The 17638-nt window shown below is 46.9% G+C and overlaps 1 protein-coding gene across 1 annotated transcript in view; it reads left to right on the forward strand.

Moving 5' to 3' along the window:
• LOC105448067 (Down syndrome cell adhesion molecule-like protein Dscam2) overlaps positions 1 to 17638 on the forward strand; it is an 80817-nt gene that overhangs the window by 14671 nt on the left and 48508 nt on the right. Inside the window, exons 2-4 of the mRNA XM_011686430.1 lie at positions 9210 to 9533; positions 15298 to 15459; positions 15891 to 16040. Coding sequence (XP_011684732.1) covers positions 9210 to 9533; positions 15298 to 15459; positions 15891 to 16040 — 636 coding nt within the window. The remainder of the gene's footprint in view (positions 1 to 9209; positions 9534 to 15297; positions 15460 to 15890; positions 16041 to 17638) is intronic.

Here is a 17638-nt window from a genome sequence, read left to right on the forward strand (position 1 = left end):
CTCTCCCTCCCTCCCTCCCTCCCTCCCTCGCTCTTTCTCTTCCTGCTTCTCGCTCGCAGTTCCGCCGTGGCTGGCTGGTTCCGGCTTTATGTATACGCGTATAGTCGCCCCGGATCTCTACACGCATAGCGTTAACCGCACTGCGGTTTCCGCGCTAGTCCTCCAACTATCCCTCCAAGATAGTATTTATAAGCCTCGTATTAAATCATCGTTGAAGACAAGAGAGAGAAAGCTAGAGACAGTGAACGAGAGAGAGAGAGAGATAACGCGAGCGCGGATATTCTCCTGACGTTCCGTCGCGACTCTCGGCTCGAGATAGCTCTCCCGACAAATCGGCCGGCATCATCCTCTGCAAGAGCGCTCGTAAAACAGCGCTCGGATATTTTATATCCCGTAGCGGCTGTGCGATGGATGTTAAATGAAACTTGCTCTCGATAAAATTTGCTGTTTTCGACGCGTCAGCGGTGCTCGTAGGGGGGGGGGTCGAAAATATGCGGCGTCGAGGAAAACATTGAAATTCGCTTCGATCAACAGATACTGCGAGATACACAGCCCGAAATCGCCGGAATAATCCACCTTCGAGTCAATATATATACGGAGGAATTTCGAGAATTCGGAGCTACTCGAAAATAGAGTGAGAGATCGAGCGAGTGGAGGAGGAGGGGGAGAAGGCAAAATCGCGACTGTCAAGCGCGGCGAAATTAACATGGCTTCTTGCCGCGATCTGTGAATGTACATTGTCTGCGAACTTGCTGTTACGTAAGTCTGCGGCGCTCCCTCGCAGACCTTGGATTAATTCATTGTTCAAAGATCCCCGGCCTGTCTCCGGCGCGAGAATACCTATTCCTTCCGCGAACATTCTCCCCAACGATCCCTGAAGCTTTTGGGCTTCGGAATACCGAAAACCGACCCCGGTTAGCGATACCGTCGATCAAATTTTGCGCCTCGAGTGAGCCTTGGTTTGTCTTATGATGGTTTATTCGCAAAAAGGTTCTCCGCGAGCTCGCGAAGAAACGACGAACTGCGCGAATGTAAAAACTCGTTTATCTTAATTTATGTATAATGTACATGGAAATTACGGGAGAATGCACGGATACCCCGCTAAGATGAATTTTATTGCGTGTTACGCGTGGAGAAGAGGATTTTTATTTGGCGTATACGGTAGCTTTAGATTAAACCCGTGCGCCGTCCTCCCTCTTTCTCTCTCTCTCTCTCTTTCTCTCTCTCTTTCTATGGAGCCTCAGATTAAATCTCCCTTAAAACGGCCGACTTTACGATCCCGGCTGTCTCGAGCAGTTTCTTTCCGCGGCAGTTTAGTAAGTTGGCCGACCGCCGTAAAGTATCACCGATTTATGGCCTCGAGGTTACCGAGCCATCTACGCCGAGGAGAAATCAGCTATTCGACCGATTCTCGAACCGATCGTGCGTGTATATTGTACACGTATGCTGCACGTAACGGTGTGCGTCGTGCGCGCGCGATGAAATACGAGTTACGAGTTACAGCATGCATTTTTGACGTAAATCGTACCCGTAATTTTCTCGAATCAAGTAGCGCAAGTAGTTGCAGCGGTCAAAAGAGAGAGAGAGAGAAAGAGAGAAAGAGACACCATCGTCCGGCAAGGTAACTGAAAATCAGCATGGCCGCTTGAACGGGGTATTTTTTCCTTTTTTTTTTTATATATATGTATATATCAGAGCTCCGCGTAGCTTTAATATGTGCGCTTGTTTTTTTTTTCTTTTTTTACAGTCGACCGCCCAAAACGTCGTTTAACTCCGGGCACGAATGTACGTGGCGGGTAGGAAAATTGTACGTGTGGTGGATATATAAAACAAGCAGGCATGACGAATGAAAAGCATCGGACCTGAAAGCGAAGCAATTTTAGGTATTGACCTTTTGACAATGCGCAAAGAGGAAGTATCTGCTTTTCGTGCGTGAAGCGTGACGCGAGCGCGCGCGCGCGCGCGGCCGCGCGCGGCGACAATTAAATCCGCTGGGGCGCACTTTCGTTTCATTATATTCCCTCTCGATCGATATCTCGCCCGAGCCGAAAAATACGACGATAATGTCATTCGGAGGATTCGCGGTAAATAGTTGAAACACGTGGTGTTCAAGTGTGGATAATCGAGCGTGCTGGATAAAGCCCTCCCCTTTCTCTTTCCCCTCTTTATTTATGCAAAGGTAAAACGGTGATAGTTAATGACAAAATATTTTATCGCGAAATAAACGGTAGTTTAATTAACTTAGCGATCGCGTTTCAAGAGTATTCGTTCGCGATTATACACCGGCCGGAAAATAATATCGTCCGTTACAACGCTTTTATCCCGTTTTAAAAAAAAGTGTTTGCAGAGATTTTTTTTTTAAGGTATTTATGTTTTACGCGATACAATTTAAAAATTTGCAAAAGAGCCCGCGCGCAGAATCCTGTAAAATACATGTATATGTAGAGAAAGATCGACGCACGGCTACACGGCGGTGTACATTTAACCACGTTAAATGTGTATCGCGATATAATTATTTTCTTTACGCACCAAATATGCAAGCGCGTTTAAACGTATAACGCGGCTCAGTGCGAGCGAATAATGACGCTACTTATGTTCGTTTTAAGGCAGCTTTCACGCTCATTATAAGCCGCCGCCGCCGCCGCGGCCGCAGGGGAGAATCGTGGCGGAACAAAAACCGCATACCTCGTGGAATTAGCGAATTTCCGACCGAAAAATACACCGCGCATTTTCCTTTTGAGGTATAAAAATATACCTCGCAGTATTTACGCGGGGAAAAAAGGAGTCATATTAAAATTACGAAACATACACTTGTCCCGGCGGAATAACGTGAAAGGGGGTCAACCGGAGCGACGGACGCCGGAAAGTGCGTTATTATTTTTTTTTTTTGCGCGCGCGAGTATCCCTCCGCGAGTATCGATAAACTTGTAAACACACATTTCGGCGTAACGGTGCAATTATAGTTTTGCGGTCGACAATTTTCGAGTGCGCTAAACGTTTTCGCCGCGGTTCTGGAATTTCGCGAAAATCACGAATGATTCGCGACTATTGCGAGCACGTTAATATTATTTGGCCCCAGCGATACACGCGATAGTATAGACTATCTATACTACCGCGCTGGACTAGCTAATCTCTGATGCGGTAACGCGGATAAATTTCCGGACGATAACGCGAAACGCACCGAAATTTAATGGCGGAGCTTTATCGGTGTAAAGTTCAGTAGTTAACGCATACCGCGGGGGTTTACCGCATCACCTTCCACCGTTCACGGATCAATTTGGTGAAGTGCATTTATATTTTAACTAAAGTACCATGGGTGGGGGAGGAAAGATAGATAGATAGATAGAGAGAGAATGGACTTGTGTACATTAATCTTCTACCGTCGTATTGGTACGCCGCATAGATGCGCTCGAAAACATCGCCGATAAGCTGCTCAACTAGAAATCAGATTGTAGAGACAAGATAATGGCCGGTCCCTCTAATCGCAGATTAGCTATTCCATAATACGAAATAATTAACGTTCGATCGCAGGATACTCGGGCTCAATTAAATGGACAAGCGCTCGCTGACGCAGGCAATTAACGCGGCCGAATGTGCGCCTTACTGTGTAACGAAGATAATTTTGTTCGACTGCCGCGCCACGTCGGTGTGCGCGCTACACGCCGTCGTGCGTAAATTTACGATATCGCGAAATCGTTGGTACAATTTTTTCCGCCTGACATCAAGAACGCAATGATAGCGTCAATATTTGCCGTATTTTTTTTAGAGATAAATAATTAAAATTTTGCATCTTCACAAAAATCAGATTTTTCAGCGCGTAAATAGGTAAAATCTTTTTTTTTTTTTTTAATTTCTGTCTGTACTTTTATCTTAACAGGATTTTGATTGACATTTCGTATCACGGTCTTTCAAGTCGGAGGGTAAAGCGTAAAGCTGGGTAAAATCGTGAAGCGCGCCGGTGATCGCAAGTTCAAAGGCCTCGCATCGAGGGGATCGATGGAACAGAGTGGAGAACTTTCGATTAATAATCCACTGCACACAGACTGGTGGACGCGCAGGTCAGATTTAGGGATTGTTACGGGGATTAAATTTATACCCCGAGAATGCAAAATCAAATTTGCAATTATAGCATTAGCTAGGTTTGAGATCTACCGAGATTCTGTTACCGTTCCTATAATGCGATCTCTTTCTTATCTCGCTATAATATATTTTGTTTCTTAGTTTTTACCAATCGCGCGTGGAATAATTTTATCGACATGGGATGTACACTGAGCGATTCTTCGAAAAAAAAACGAATTTATTGTTTAATGAAATAATTGTTGTGGAATTTGAAATTTAATTGGTCAAAAACTGACGATTGCCGCGATTTTTACTCGCCACTGATGTGAGAGAGCATTCGCGTGCAATTTTATGGCCGTAATTCGCCTGATAAGGTCCGCGACTCGTCATATAGGAAGGGTGCACTACAACGATCCGTTTAGTATCATCCGTTTTACAGGTTTTATCCGTTTTACATTTCAATAATTCTATTTGACGATTGAAATTCCTTTAGAACAACATTTCACATTCACGCACACACGCGGACGAATTTATTAGCCAATTGCATGCCGTGTAATTCAATCGCGATATAAAATCATGTTTTATCTTTGCGTTAACAATGCATAATGCAGGCGTTTGTTTAAACGAAATAATTTGTAAATCAATAAGCGAATTCCCTTTGTAGGGACACCTGTTTTTCGATCTTTCCATAATGACGCAGAAATTGTCCGCGCGAATTGTATATTAAATCGTAATACATGCGACGATGGAAATTCTCGATTTCGATCAGCGTCACGCGATTCCGCGTCCGCGAGAGCACGAAATGCTGAGAGCGGAAACCTCGTAGGATTCGCGAGAGCGCACGTCGCCGAATGGAAATTACTCATTATGCCCGCGAGAATTACGCCGGATGTCCGACGAAACGGAGGGAGGAAAAGCGAAGTACGATGACGATCGCCGTATACCGGCGGATAAGCCCTCGTTCCCTCTCTCTTTCCGAAACCCTTCTCCCTGACTTCTCTCCGCCTCCGCGCGTATAATGACTAACAATCCCTCCGCGCGAGCCGGCGGAACAATGGAAACAATACGGTGATATGAGAGAAAGCCGGTTTGCATTGTCGGACAAACCACAGACAGGGCTCCTCATTTTCCCTCCTTCGCGCGTCCCTCTCCTCTCTTTTCCATCCCTCATCCGTCTGTATCCAACGCGCGATCCGTGGATATACATCCACCGTGTCTACATCCCCCGTTTCTCTCTCCGTTCTTCCCACCCGAACCACCTCTTCCTTCCTCTCACTTTGTGCTACCCAATACCGCCCGGCCGCGCGCGCGTTCCGTCTGTTTCTGCACGCGTGGATATGTATCCCGGGACTTAACTTTTTCTTCCGTCCTTCTCCTTTTCTCTCGTCGAACAGACGGACGGACGGACGGACGGCGCGGAAAGAATACGTACGCCGCTGAATGGGGCGTTGATTCCGGAGCGGAGACTGCTTCGCTCGACGCTTCTTCCGCCCTTTGTACGCGCCCCGCCGGCGGCGGCGGCGCTAAGGGTTTCACCTTCTCATTCCCCCATCGGCAATTAGTCAGCGACGCTGACTGGGTGTTCGCCGGTACCGCTATTAGCCGCGCTGACTTTTCGAAATCACGAGGGACGGAACGATGCAGCTCTTTCGCGTTGCTCGCCGAAAAAGTTTTCCGCAGTCTACGCGAACAGCGAAACTACGTAATAATATATATCGTTTAAAACTTATTGGGATATGAAATATTTTATTTAAACGGGGAAAATCTCTGGAGAATTGATGAAAACGTATTGGATTAGATAATATATTTTTAATAAAATAAATGAAAAAAAAACATATATAAATTCTCTTTGCAGAAACATTTATTTATTTATATTCCATTTTGTATTTCATAATAATACAATTTTAACGAATAATTTTTTACGAACAGCACGCAAGAGATATTGTTTTTTTTTCCAAAATTTCCGTTTTTATCTCGATTTTCGCGGAAAGAAATAATAATATCCTTTATAATAAATTATAAAAAAATCTTAAGTGTTAAATGTTAAAATATATAATATCGCCAAATTAGTTCCATTGCGTTGCGCGTGACGTTTATCGGAAGGAAACTGTCGCCGGTTTCTCTGGTCGAACATCCTAATGACAACTGCATTGTTCCAAAGGGACACACCGGATGCACCGGACGGAACGTGAATAAAAGCGGGCACTTGAGGGCGAGCTAGAAAGGGGAGCGATTTCTCTCGAAGGATGTTGACACAAAACATTATACGGTTGGCCGCCGCGCCCTCGGTCTCTTCAGAGGCTGCCGACTGAAGAAGCACAAGTACACGTCTTCCGGGGGAGGTGTGCTCGTGATGACGTTGAGGGTTGACGTGATGTTACGCTTCTAGTCTGCCCGGGCCGTATCGCTTACGACAGCCGGCCTGGCGATCGTGTTCTCTCCCTGTCTATCTATCTCCCTCTCTCTCTTGTTCTCTCTGTCTCTCGGTCTCGCCAAGTGTCTCTAGAGAGGGTGTGTAGCCGTGAGTAGGTACGTGCCAGAGTAGATGCAACCCTTAACTGCGCGTTCGCTCGCGTCCCCTCCACTCGCGTCCATTGTTTAGCTATTTCGATGAGCCAACGTAATTTCGTACCGCGTATTACGAGCCGCGCTCGATTCTCGATTCCGCAATCCACCGGCTCTGTCGTGTATAGGTAATCGGATAAGAAGGTGGGATTTTGCAAATTCGAAAAGTTTTACGTCGTTGCAGAAATCGTCGGATCGATCGAACATCACGAAGTTACGAGTACGCGCGTATCCGTTAGCTTGTGCATACGTACACATGAAAAAAGGAAGTTGTCGCGCGATTAATCTTTCTGATATGACGCTCCCGTTACGTTCGTAATCCAATCCGATTTGAGAAGAGACGAGCAGGGGGGGGGGGAAGGAGATCAGATAGATCCCGAGATCGTATTTTTGATGTATGCCGCCAATCCGGGGAATTCCTCGGTAACGATCGCGAAATCGGCGCAAGACGGCTGATGTATACGTCAGACGGTTGTACGGACAGTGGTGGAATTATAACGCGCACCGAGGCGCGCGAGAGGAGGGAGGAGGGGGAGCAGGAGGAGGAACTCCATGAAAGAGATGAAGAGTTAACTTTTTATGCGGGGCGCCTTTCCACCCTGCTCTTCCTTCCGCGGGGAAATGATTACGGGAGCTCGGGGTGAATGTAGGTCGCAAAATATATCCAATCGCAGGTCCGCAGTGCACTACTGGCTATCCGGGCAGGGATGGTGGTGCGCGCCCGACGTTAAGATTCGAAACTCCGCTCCGGCTTTGAAGGAAAGAGGGAACGGAGGGAGCGAGAGAGAACGGCGGGTGAGAAGGTGCGCGAGGCGGGGGGAGAGGGCGGAGAGGGTAAGGCAGGAAGTAAATCTTTGCCGGGTACTACAGCTTTTATAGGAGAGAGTCCGCGATTTTCTTTTTCGAGAAAACGATAACTTTCCGGATTCGAACGTGCACGTCCGAGTAGACGACGCCACGAGGAGGCGGTGCGGGCGGGGAGCCACTGGAAAACGTTGCCTTGGCTTATAGGAGATAAGTAATCAAGATTTAAGCTCGCCCAGGCTGGCGTGAGGGAGGGAATTGCCAACGTAAGCGCTCATCGGAGACTCGGGCCAAAACAACTTCCGACGTTGGGTACTTTCGGCTATATTTGGCCACTGAGCGAGAGAGGGAGGTACCTTGGACTCGAGCCTGCGTCGCGCAGATAAAAGCATGTAGTTTTACTAAAACAACCCCGGGAGCCGTCTAACCGTGTGTGTACGTGTACTTTGACTTGTAAATTTATAGTTCAGCGTACACACGGTGGATAATATCGTTGATAATTCATTTCGCAACTATTCTCGCGGGTGCCATCGTAATCTTTTTTTTTTTCAATCCCTCCCTTTTTTATATTCATAATGCCGCATTAATTTGCGTATAATTTAGCCGAAGTTTCGCACGTCGAAACTTTATACTCGACTCGAAAACGCCGAATGCCTCCCCGCCCGCGCGTCGCGCCCCCCCGTCGAAACCCCTAAAACGTGCGGCCTTTGACGAGCCCCGATTGCGATTTCGTCGGAAGCGCACCGCACGGAAACACGCGAGGCGAGCGCGCGCGTCATTCGTTGCACGTTCTGCAACGTGGTGGATAGTCCGCACTTGCAGGTCGGAGCCCCCCCCCGAAGCTTCCAGATGAGCAATGCTGGACGGAATGCGGAATACATCGGGAGCGAACCGGCATTCCTACTTAAATCAACATAACTCGGGTGATGAATGGTTAACAGGCTTCGGCGGGTGTGTGGAGGGCGAGAGACCGGGAGGAAACGGGGCGGGAGGGGGGGGAGGGGACGTGCAATGCGCTCCATTTATGGAAGCTATTACGGCCGAATTTCAGCGTTAAATGTATGATTTATGGCCGGGCGTATTATCTTCGTTCATGTCCGTCGACGATACAGTGCACGTCCCACCGCCACGCTCTCTCTCCTCTCTCTCTCTCTCTCTCTCTCTCTCTCTCTCTCTTTCACCCGCTCCACTCTGCCGCTCTGACCTCTTCCCCCGCCCCCTCGTCCAGAAAATTACTTCGCATTCGGTCGGTGACGAACGAAAAATTCACCGCCGAATGTCCATTCGTTGACGCTGCCGCTGTGATTAATGCATTTCTGATTGTTATTCGTAATACTCCGGAATTTATGGCGCATTAAAATCACGAAATAAAGCGCGCGCGCGCGCGCGCTAGACGCTCCCCCGCTCGAAATCGCTCGCGCGAATCTTCGCGCGAACAATTCCCCCCTCTCCCCTACCCGGGTTTCGGGTTTCGGGTTTGCGAGTTTTCCGGCGGGGAATTCGCGAGAGCGCGACGCTGGTAATGGAAATTTTAAGCGTATTTAAAGTTGTATGGCGCCGCGGCGATGCGAAATGAATAATGAAAAGGTAAGGCGGAAGGTAGATATCCGCAAAATATGTACGCGACGTACGGGAGCGGGGGGAGGGAGGGGGGGTGGAGGGTTGGGGTGGCGGGAGGAGGGCCGTAATCTTAATTGAATACAGTTAAGCCGCTTTACGCTCTACCGTTAATACATATCTGACGTCTTTCGTCCTGTTTCCCTCTGTCCCCCGCGAAGCAGGTGCCGCCGACGCCTCCTACGAGACGCAGGGACCCAGCTTCGTGACGGAGCCGCCGTCCAGGGTGGAGTTCACCAACGTGAACGGCGGCCGGGTGGACTGCACCGTGCGGGGCAACCCGATGCCGACCGTCGACTGGCTCGCGGCGGACGGCGGCAGCATAAGCAACATCCTCGGCATCCGGCACGTCCTCGGCAACGGGACGATACAATTCCCCGCGTTCGAGGCCGAGGCCTTCCGGCAGGACGTCCACTGGGCCATTTACAAGTGCTCCGCCGTCAACAGTGTCGGCGCGGTCGTTAGCAGAGACGTCACCGTCAGAGCAGGTAATGTCAACGACGAGAGAGCGCGGCGGCGAAACTTGCCGGAGCTCGTTATCTGCGGTCCGCTTCCCCGCGCATTATTCTCTCCCGTCGCTCTCTTTCTCTCTCTTTCTCCCCCTACCGTGTACTATCGTCGTCGTCGTCGTACGGTGTCCTGTCCTCCGTGTTCTACGTAGGTCATGGAGAGACGAGACCACCTTTGCGGAGCGACGCGTGCGCGTGTCGACTATCCACGAACGCGGACTCCATCCACGGCTCTCATGGCTCTCTCACGGATTCGATCGTCTCTTCTGGTCCCCGGCCGGCGAGATGAAATTTCCTTCTCTCGCCCGCGGTTCATGTATCGTATCGGACTATAATCGGGCGAGCTAAGTAACGGAACTGTCGCTCCGTCGCGTCGCGTCGGGATTTAGAGGATAATAGGATTAGTGATGGATACCGAAATAGAAATTTAGTGTTTTTATCGAAAAAAAATCATATGGAGAAACGTTGAAAGTAATTGGGTTACTCTGAATTACTCGGATTTCGCATATTGAATTATTTACATTGTGCCATATCAGATAATCGGAAAATTAAAAATGAGAGATCTTTTTGCAGATATCTGGAGAGTGACAATTAAATAATTAAGCTAACTCGATTTTCGATTTGAAAAGAACCTATGTCGAGTATTAGCGAGTTAAATGAATTATTTTGTTGACAAAAATATATATATCCACTTTGAACGAACAAACGATCTGATAGAAATTTTTAATGTTGTCTCTAAATTTTTCTTTATATAAAAGAGCACGTATGCAAGATCCTTCAGTATTTATTCGCCTTGCAAGGAAAATATTCGCGAGAGATTCGGCAGGCGTGAGCTGGTGGAATATATTAGAGATCTCGCGTTGAGCAGTCGCGGCACTTAGTCACTGAAATCACGTTAACGGAAGGGAGATCCGAATTCTTTTTACTCGGCGGCGCGATACCCTTCCAAAACTCGCGTCTACCAGAGTATCGAAGTAGAAGACGGCGAAGACGAGAGAAGAGAAAGAAGGGCGGGGGGACGGGGAGGTAAATGGAGTAAAAGGAGGCCGCGAGGCGCCTTAAAAATAGAGCTTCCGCCGGGTCAACGAACCGGAAGATATCTTATCGACCTAATACGCCCGTAAATCATCGTCGCGTGAACGCAGCCCATACCTTTTCAGATTCATGCCTGGTGCCGCTGCCGCGTCAGCTCCTAGTATCCGCCTCAGCCATTTCCTTTTTGCTCATCTCCTCCACGGTTTCATCCTGCCTTTTCCATCCCGCCTTTTCCTTCTCGCCCGCGCTCCCCTGCGCGCTCCACCTGGCTCTCTTCTGGCTTCCAGAGCTAGCGCTTCCTTCCGTCCTCGGGAGAAAAATCTTTCGGGCGCGCGCGCACGCCTTATTCTTGGAAACAAAATGGATATGATTGCGTGCGCGATCGCGCGAGAGAGCACACCGCGTTGCCGGTTGCCGCCGGAAATGTCACCCTTTTTTCGTTTTTCGTCCACCCACCCACCCACCAATCCACCCCGCGGCAGCTGCCGTGCGTAATCGCGACGCTTTGTCAAAAAATCCGGGAGAGGGAAGGAGGGAAGTATCCCCTGTCATGCGGGGTTACTTTGTCTCCGTAAGGAAGACAACTTTCCGCCGCTGTAAGAGGAGGAAAGGGATTGGTTTCTAAAGAAGCGGTTTATTTATGATTCTTCATTCTCACGCGAGAAACTTCGCGTGGCTTATCTCGGTTATTTTTCCTCTTAGCCACGGAGACTGAAAGATTCTAATGACGATACATTACGTTTTCGTTGCTCCGCCACCGTGGAATTGGACCAAAAACACACCTTCTCCGGGGCGGCAGTAACCTCCATCATTCGGTATTTTCCCGCAGAGTTACGAGACAAACAAGCCATTAGTCTCGTCGTTACTTGACATATTTCATCATCGATCCCGCACGGTCTCGCGTACGATGTAAGACAAACGACGTAAAAGATGACGAGAGATGGCGGCGGAAAATAATAGCCGCCGGGGCATCGTTTGCAAGGGAGAGGTTCAGGCCCCGGGTATATACATGGAGTATCCTGTTCGGGAGAGTATATGCCACTTTGTGTGACGTGACTTGGTATTACGCATAATAAGCTGAAAAGATATAGAAAAATCCGGTCTACCAGGCGTATAGCGAGAGAGGAGTCGTATAACGAGAAGTCGGATAACGAATACCGTTTCGCGGATATCGGGCGTTCGCCCGGCGTTTGCCCCGTATTCAACACGGGTTCGCGTTAGCTCGAGGGTAAACTGAATTTTGTATTCAGCTCGAACGGCGGCGGGCGCTCGTGGAACTTGTTATTTATTTCGTAGAGACGAACGAAGTGGACGCGATTCGAGAAACATGTTATGGTACCTCGAAGATTCGACCAAGCCGCGTTGTCCGAATTCGCTCAGCCGCGGTATACGCATGTACGAAAGCAGTTGCATGACGACATTACATCGTCGTACATATACGACGACGTATGTACGACGTGTCTCGCCTTACACCGAGAAAATGAGTAAGTTTAACGACCGCACCAGACTCTTTTATAAAAACTACCTGGATAGGAACCGCGACGCTCACTTTTACGAGACAGACTTTTACTCACGTTCTCAGTTCCCCGGTGTCGTGTCTCTCAGCTTAGCAGCTTATCATTTAAAGATAACTCCGGACGTACGTCCGCGTGACGGTTCTTTAAATTTTGTAGGGATTATATTATTGCTCGGTGTTAAATAATATTTCTTAATAGTTCTTAATAGTTCGCTGTTTATTGAGGTAAAATCTGAAGGTATAATATTTGTTGGTAGAATTATACGCAAGGAAAGAAAGAGCTATTATGATATTTATTTTAGGAATAATTCATAATTTATACGTAATATACAACTTTTGTTTCGAAAAAGTTGCCAAAAAGACGGTTGAGCAAAGAGAACTTCGTGGTTGTCGACTCATTAATAATCGAATCTAACTACCAAAGGTTGTTAAAAGAAGAGGTGAATAACAAATAGTTTCAAATAACGATTTTAATTAAAAATTTTGGACACCATGAAACTTATACCGGAAAGGAAATGTGGCGTGTTTTCCGACTAGGATTAATATAATTAATTATAATTTGGAAATTGTATTTGTGGCTGAAAAGGACTTAGTGAAGTCGAAACGTTCCGCTTTAATTTTATCGAATAAGATTATGTAATTATATTACAACAACTTTGTTTGCTCACACGGAAAAAACGATTATGTTGAAAGGATCAAATATTTTGCTAAAAACAGATCTGAAAATAATTTTTTATGGAATTATCAAAATAATTTGTTGGAATGTTAAAACTGATAAGTATTGTTATAAAACATTTTGATATTGTAGCAATTATTTTGACTTTTGCCCAAATTTTTTTAATTATTGAACAAAAATTATTTTTAGATCCGGATTCAGCAAAATTGTTCTTTCCGTGCATTTATTGGCCTTTATTCCTCTAATTTCTATTTTATTCTAAAATACGAGCCAATATACAATTGTTATTTTAATTTTTGTTTTAACCATTCTAAATTAATTACATTTTTTATTCTCTAAATAAAAGCGCGCGCTTACACGCACGTGCACCATATGAAAACACATATATACGTAACTGACAATATTATCCGCACTTTCGACCTTAGAACATCGCTACTCGTCAGACTTGGGTGGACTCGTCGTCGTCGTAATCACGTCGCATCGTCACGAGTGGTTGTTCTTCGATACTTGTGCATAAAATCCGACTTGTCGAAAAAAGCGCGGTTTTCGTTTCTAGTGGATGATTTCGCCGAGAGGAACGGATGTGTGTGTGTGTGTGTGTGTGTGTGTGTGTGTGTGTGTGTGTGTGTGTGTGTGTGTGTGTGTGTGTGTGTGTGTGTGTGTGTGTGTGTGTGTGTGTGTGTGTGCTCTGATGGAAAGCCGGTCGACATCGTTGGCTCTTGCGCGCGGCATCTTCCTCTCTGTCTTTCGCTTTTTTGATTCTCTTCGTCCCCCCGCTCACCCTCCCCTTCATTCCCTTCCGCTATCTCTCCTCTCTGCTCGTTTCATGCTTTGTAAATATTACCTGCCACGAGACGTCTGCCGAGTTTATGTTCGGCTTGGTTGCCGCGTAACCGAGAGAGCCGAACGAACGATACGCGGGGAGAGAGCTAGAAAAGGGTGGCTGCTGAAGGGAAAACGTAACTAGAAAGGGAGATGGAGAGAACGAGAGAGAGAGAGAGAAAGAGAGAATGTTAGCGCGCGCACGGGGGAGGGGCGGGCGAGGGTGGGGGACGCTAGAGCGAGCACGAGAAGGTGGATGGAGTACGGGCAAACTCACTGAGTTTTTACCCCATTCTGAAGTCTGAGTGCCTCGCTCCGCTGACTCTCGAAACGGGTTGCGGAGGCAGAGAGAGAACCCCGACGCACCACCACACCACAGCGATTCCCTGGCTGCCGCCGCCACCACCATCGTTCGCTTTCCTATCCTCTTTCTCCTTCTTTCGTTATTTCTCTCGCCCTTCCTCTCCCTTTTCTACCCTTTTACCCCCCCCCTCTTTCTCTCTCTCTCTTTCAGACTTCTGTGCCCGGCTGCCTGACTGCCTTCCACGTTCTTTACAACCTTATTCCAACCCTCTCTTAGACATGCCCTTACCAACCTTTCAGCCGAGCCCATCAACTTGCGTTGGGCTGCGCCGGGTCAGGGGCGGATCGCGACATGAGATTTCGGATAAGACCGTCTTTTGGGATTTTCTACTCCGGCCGTATTGTTGGCTGCTTCGGCCTTCTATCAAGCCGCCCCGTGCGTTAGTCCACTCGTTAGTCGCGCAAAAGTCGGTCGCGCAGAAATGACGGTGGTTATAAACGTAGATGATGACGTGATTTACCCAAAGAAACTTGGCGCGCTGTGTGTTTACCGCAAATTAATTTCTCCCGCGAGCTCTTTTCTCTCGGCCCATCATTGACGCGAACAAATAACTTTTTTACTTTTTTTTTTTATAAACTACAAAGTTTCCCTAACGCGGATTACATGAAATTATTCGCGCGATGTAAAAGATAAATGTGGAAAGATAAATTTTTAATCGTAAAAATATGTGGTACGATATGAAGAAAGCGCGTTTTTTCCTCCTTTTATTTACTTAGCAGAAAAATGACCAAAAGCGCAGTAGTAAATCTGCATAATTTAACATGCAATGATTGTTCTCCGGCGTTTTCTCCAACGGCGGTCGAATATTCCCGGCCATTGTTTCCAGTCCTGTACTCCGTTATTCCGCGCAATTATTATTAAATTTCTAGCAAATTAACGAAGGCTATTTGTTACCTACTCATTTTATTAACTGATCGTGTAAATTCAACATGCGGATACGCGCAGTAAATGTAACGCGTGTTTACCCGCAAAACATGCGTTAAACAGATCATTAGGTGTATAGAGAGAGAGAGAGAGACAGGGATAAAATTACGCACACATGTCCGCGCATACATTTATGAAAGCCCTCTAATTAGAAGCGGCGTTCGAACGTTGTTTCAAAACATGCGGTACATTGCCATCGGCCCCGTACGTTGTGCCATTTCGGTTCTTATCGGCGGACGTGTATCAGAAAGCATCGTATGTACGGTCTAGCATCCCCCCCGCGCGCGGCCGTGGCGCGCCATTAGCATTTGCGTTACGTTCTTATGGCCACACGCGGTACCACAGTGGTATATGAACACTGCGAGAGAGGCGAGTAGAACTTATCGTTACGCGTGTGTTGTTGCAGTGGTAAACCAGCGTTACGATCCGGAAGTGCAAAATCCCAGCGGCTTCCTCGGCAACAACGTGCTCATGCGCTGCAACGTGCCCAGCTTCGTTCGCGATCACGTCACGGTCACGTCTTGGCTCCAGGAACCGGCCTTCAATATTTATCCCTCCACGATGGGCGGTAAGCAATTAAAAAGTAAACGGAAACGCTTTTACGTTGGCTATACATATGGCTATATACGCACGTATTTTACCCATCGCTTTTCAATCGCCGCGGCGGAAACGCGATGCGTAATTACTCTAGAATGAAATATAGAATTATTCTATATGTATTGCACGAAATAGGAGCAATCGAATTACTCTAAAATTACAGTTGCCTTTTAACGCGAATATTGGGTATTGTCGTAAATTAATTATATCGTTGGAAAACAGGAGTTATATTGCATGACGTCATCTACGTGCGCGCACGTAATATAAACACGTAATTTCCTTCCGATCAATTTAGATTTCCATGATGATAGAAACGTAATTCAAACCTCCACCACCACCCTCCCCTCCCCCTCTCCCTCCTCCCCCCTTCTCTACCCGCCCGTCACGCGCGTGTTGTTATAGATGGCAAATATCATATGCTGCCGACCGGCGAGTTGATGATAATCAATATTACGCGAGGCGACGCGCAGATGACGTATCGGTGCAGGACGCATCACCGGCTAACTCAGGATACCGTCGTCAGCAGCAATGTAGGGCGGCTGCAACTGACTGGTGAGTACGTCGTAGATTTTTCTCCTTGTACCACACCCGGAGCGCCCACCACTTCGCCGTCGCGTCGTCGCTTTGTTAGGGCCGGGATATTCCTTGTCCAATTTGCGCGACCGGTTTTTTTATCGCCGTTAAAATACATCGGAGCGTCGTTTATAACACACACACACACACATACATGTATATATATAATTGAATTAGATCAAAGTGTGTCGTTTGTATACCTATCTAAATTCGTAATTTATCAATATTTAAAATTATATTATGTTTATAATTAAAAATCAGTTAAATTAATTCGCGTCGAAAATTGAAATTTTATTAAAGGAAAGTTTGTGCCGGAAAAAAGTTAATAAATTTTAATTAAATAAAGGATACGGTTTTGTTTCCTATTATTTTTAATTAGTTTCTCCCTCGAAGCTTATTTCGTGGGGGAGAGAAGACTCTTCATTTCCCATCGCTAATTACTCGAAAACAATAGACGATTCGATAGTTTTCCCCGAGGAAAAATTGGTTCTGAATTAGTCGATGAAATTGTTATTAAAACGCAATGTAAGAAGAAGTCTTGGATATTCATTACCCTGGATACTGCTGCAGACACGTTTTCATTATTCTTATTATTATGCAACTATCTCGATTCAGGATTAATTCAGGGTGAACGTGGAAAATGCAGGGATCGATTCCATTTCTGTCGTATATCCATCACGATTTCAAACACAGAGATGAATTTATTTCGACAATTATTAAATTTTTCGAAAACGTAAACACAGCGAGAGCCTTGGATATCCGTTGTGCTTGTCGAACGGTAAATTCCCGTTCCGCCTCGAGCTGAACGTATGGAACGGACGTATGGCGGAGTTTAATTAAATGTTTACTTTACCTGCACCCGATTCGATCGATACCGTGGCAATTATATTTCCCATTTTTTTCATTTGGAATGAAAGCAACCAAAGAAGAGCGGTGAAAAGGGAAAATTTGTCCCACAAATCGAGAATATTCGATACATCCGCGCGCGCGCGTTCATCGAAATTTTTAATAAAAGTAAAGTTTCGGGAGCTCTCGCGTGGATTATATACGCGAATATTTATCTTCATTAAAAAATATAATAAATATAATTTGCCGACGATGAGCTGATTGTTTAATTAATGTCCGATCAAAGTGGAGCGCGTCGCCGAGTCAAGGCGTCATCAAACAGAGGGGGTAGATAATTAATTCCAGGAAGCGCATCGTACCTCCGTTTTTACGCTCTCGCAATTTGTTCCCCTATCGTGTCGAGCACATTAACTTGGATCTTATCTCGCGATAGCGGAGGGGAAGGGGGAGGTGGTCGCTGGCGGGATGAAAGAAGATAAAAACAGTGCGCTTAACGGCCGGCGTGAGACTCGCTCGGAGCGACTTCTTCGACAGCGCGGTCGATGTTTAATTAGATAACGGTTAAAGAAGAAGCGATGACAGTATGGCGTTGTGTAAATTACGGGGGGGGGGAAGAACTGAATAAACGAGGGGGGAGGAGGTGCGCGGGCGGGGAAAGGCGCGGGAGATAGGAAACGAAGGAAGTTACCCCGAGCGGGAGTATCCCGCTAATGACGTTTCTCTTCTTCTTC

Source organism: Wasmannia auropunctata, unplaced genomic scaffold (assembly GCF_000956235.1).
Source record: "Wasmannia auropunctata unplaced genomic scaffold, wasmannia.A_1.0 LD336090.1, whole genome shotgun sequence".
Taxonomy (NCBI): domain Eukaryota; kingdom Metazoa; phylum Arthropoda; class Insecta; order Hymenoptera; family Formicidae; genus Wasmannia; species Wasmannia auropunctata.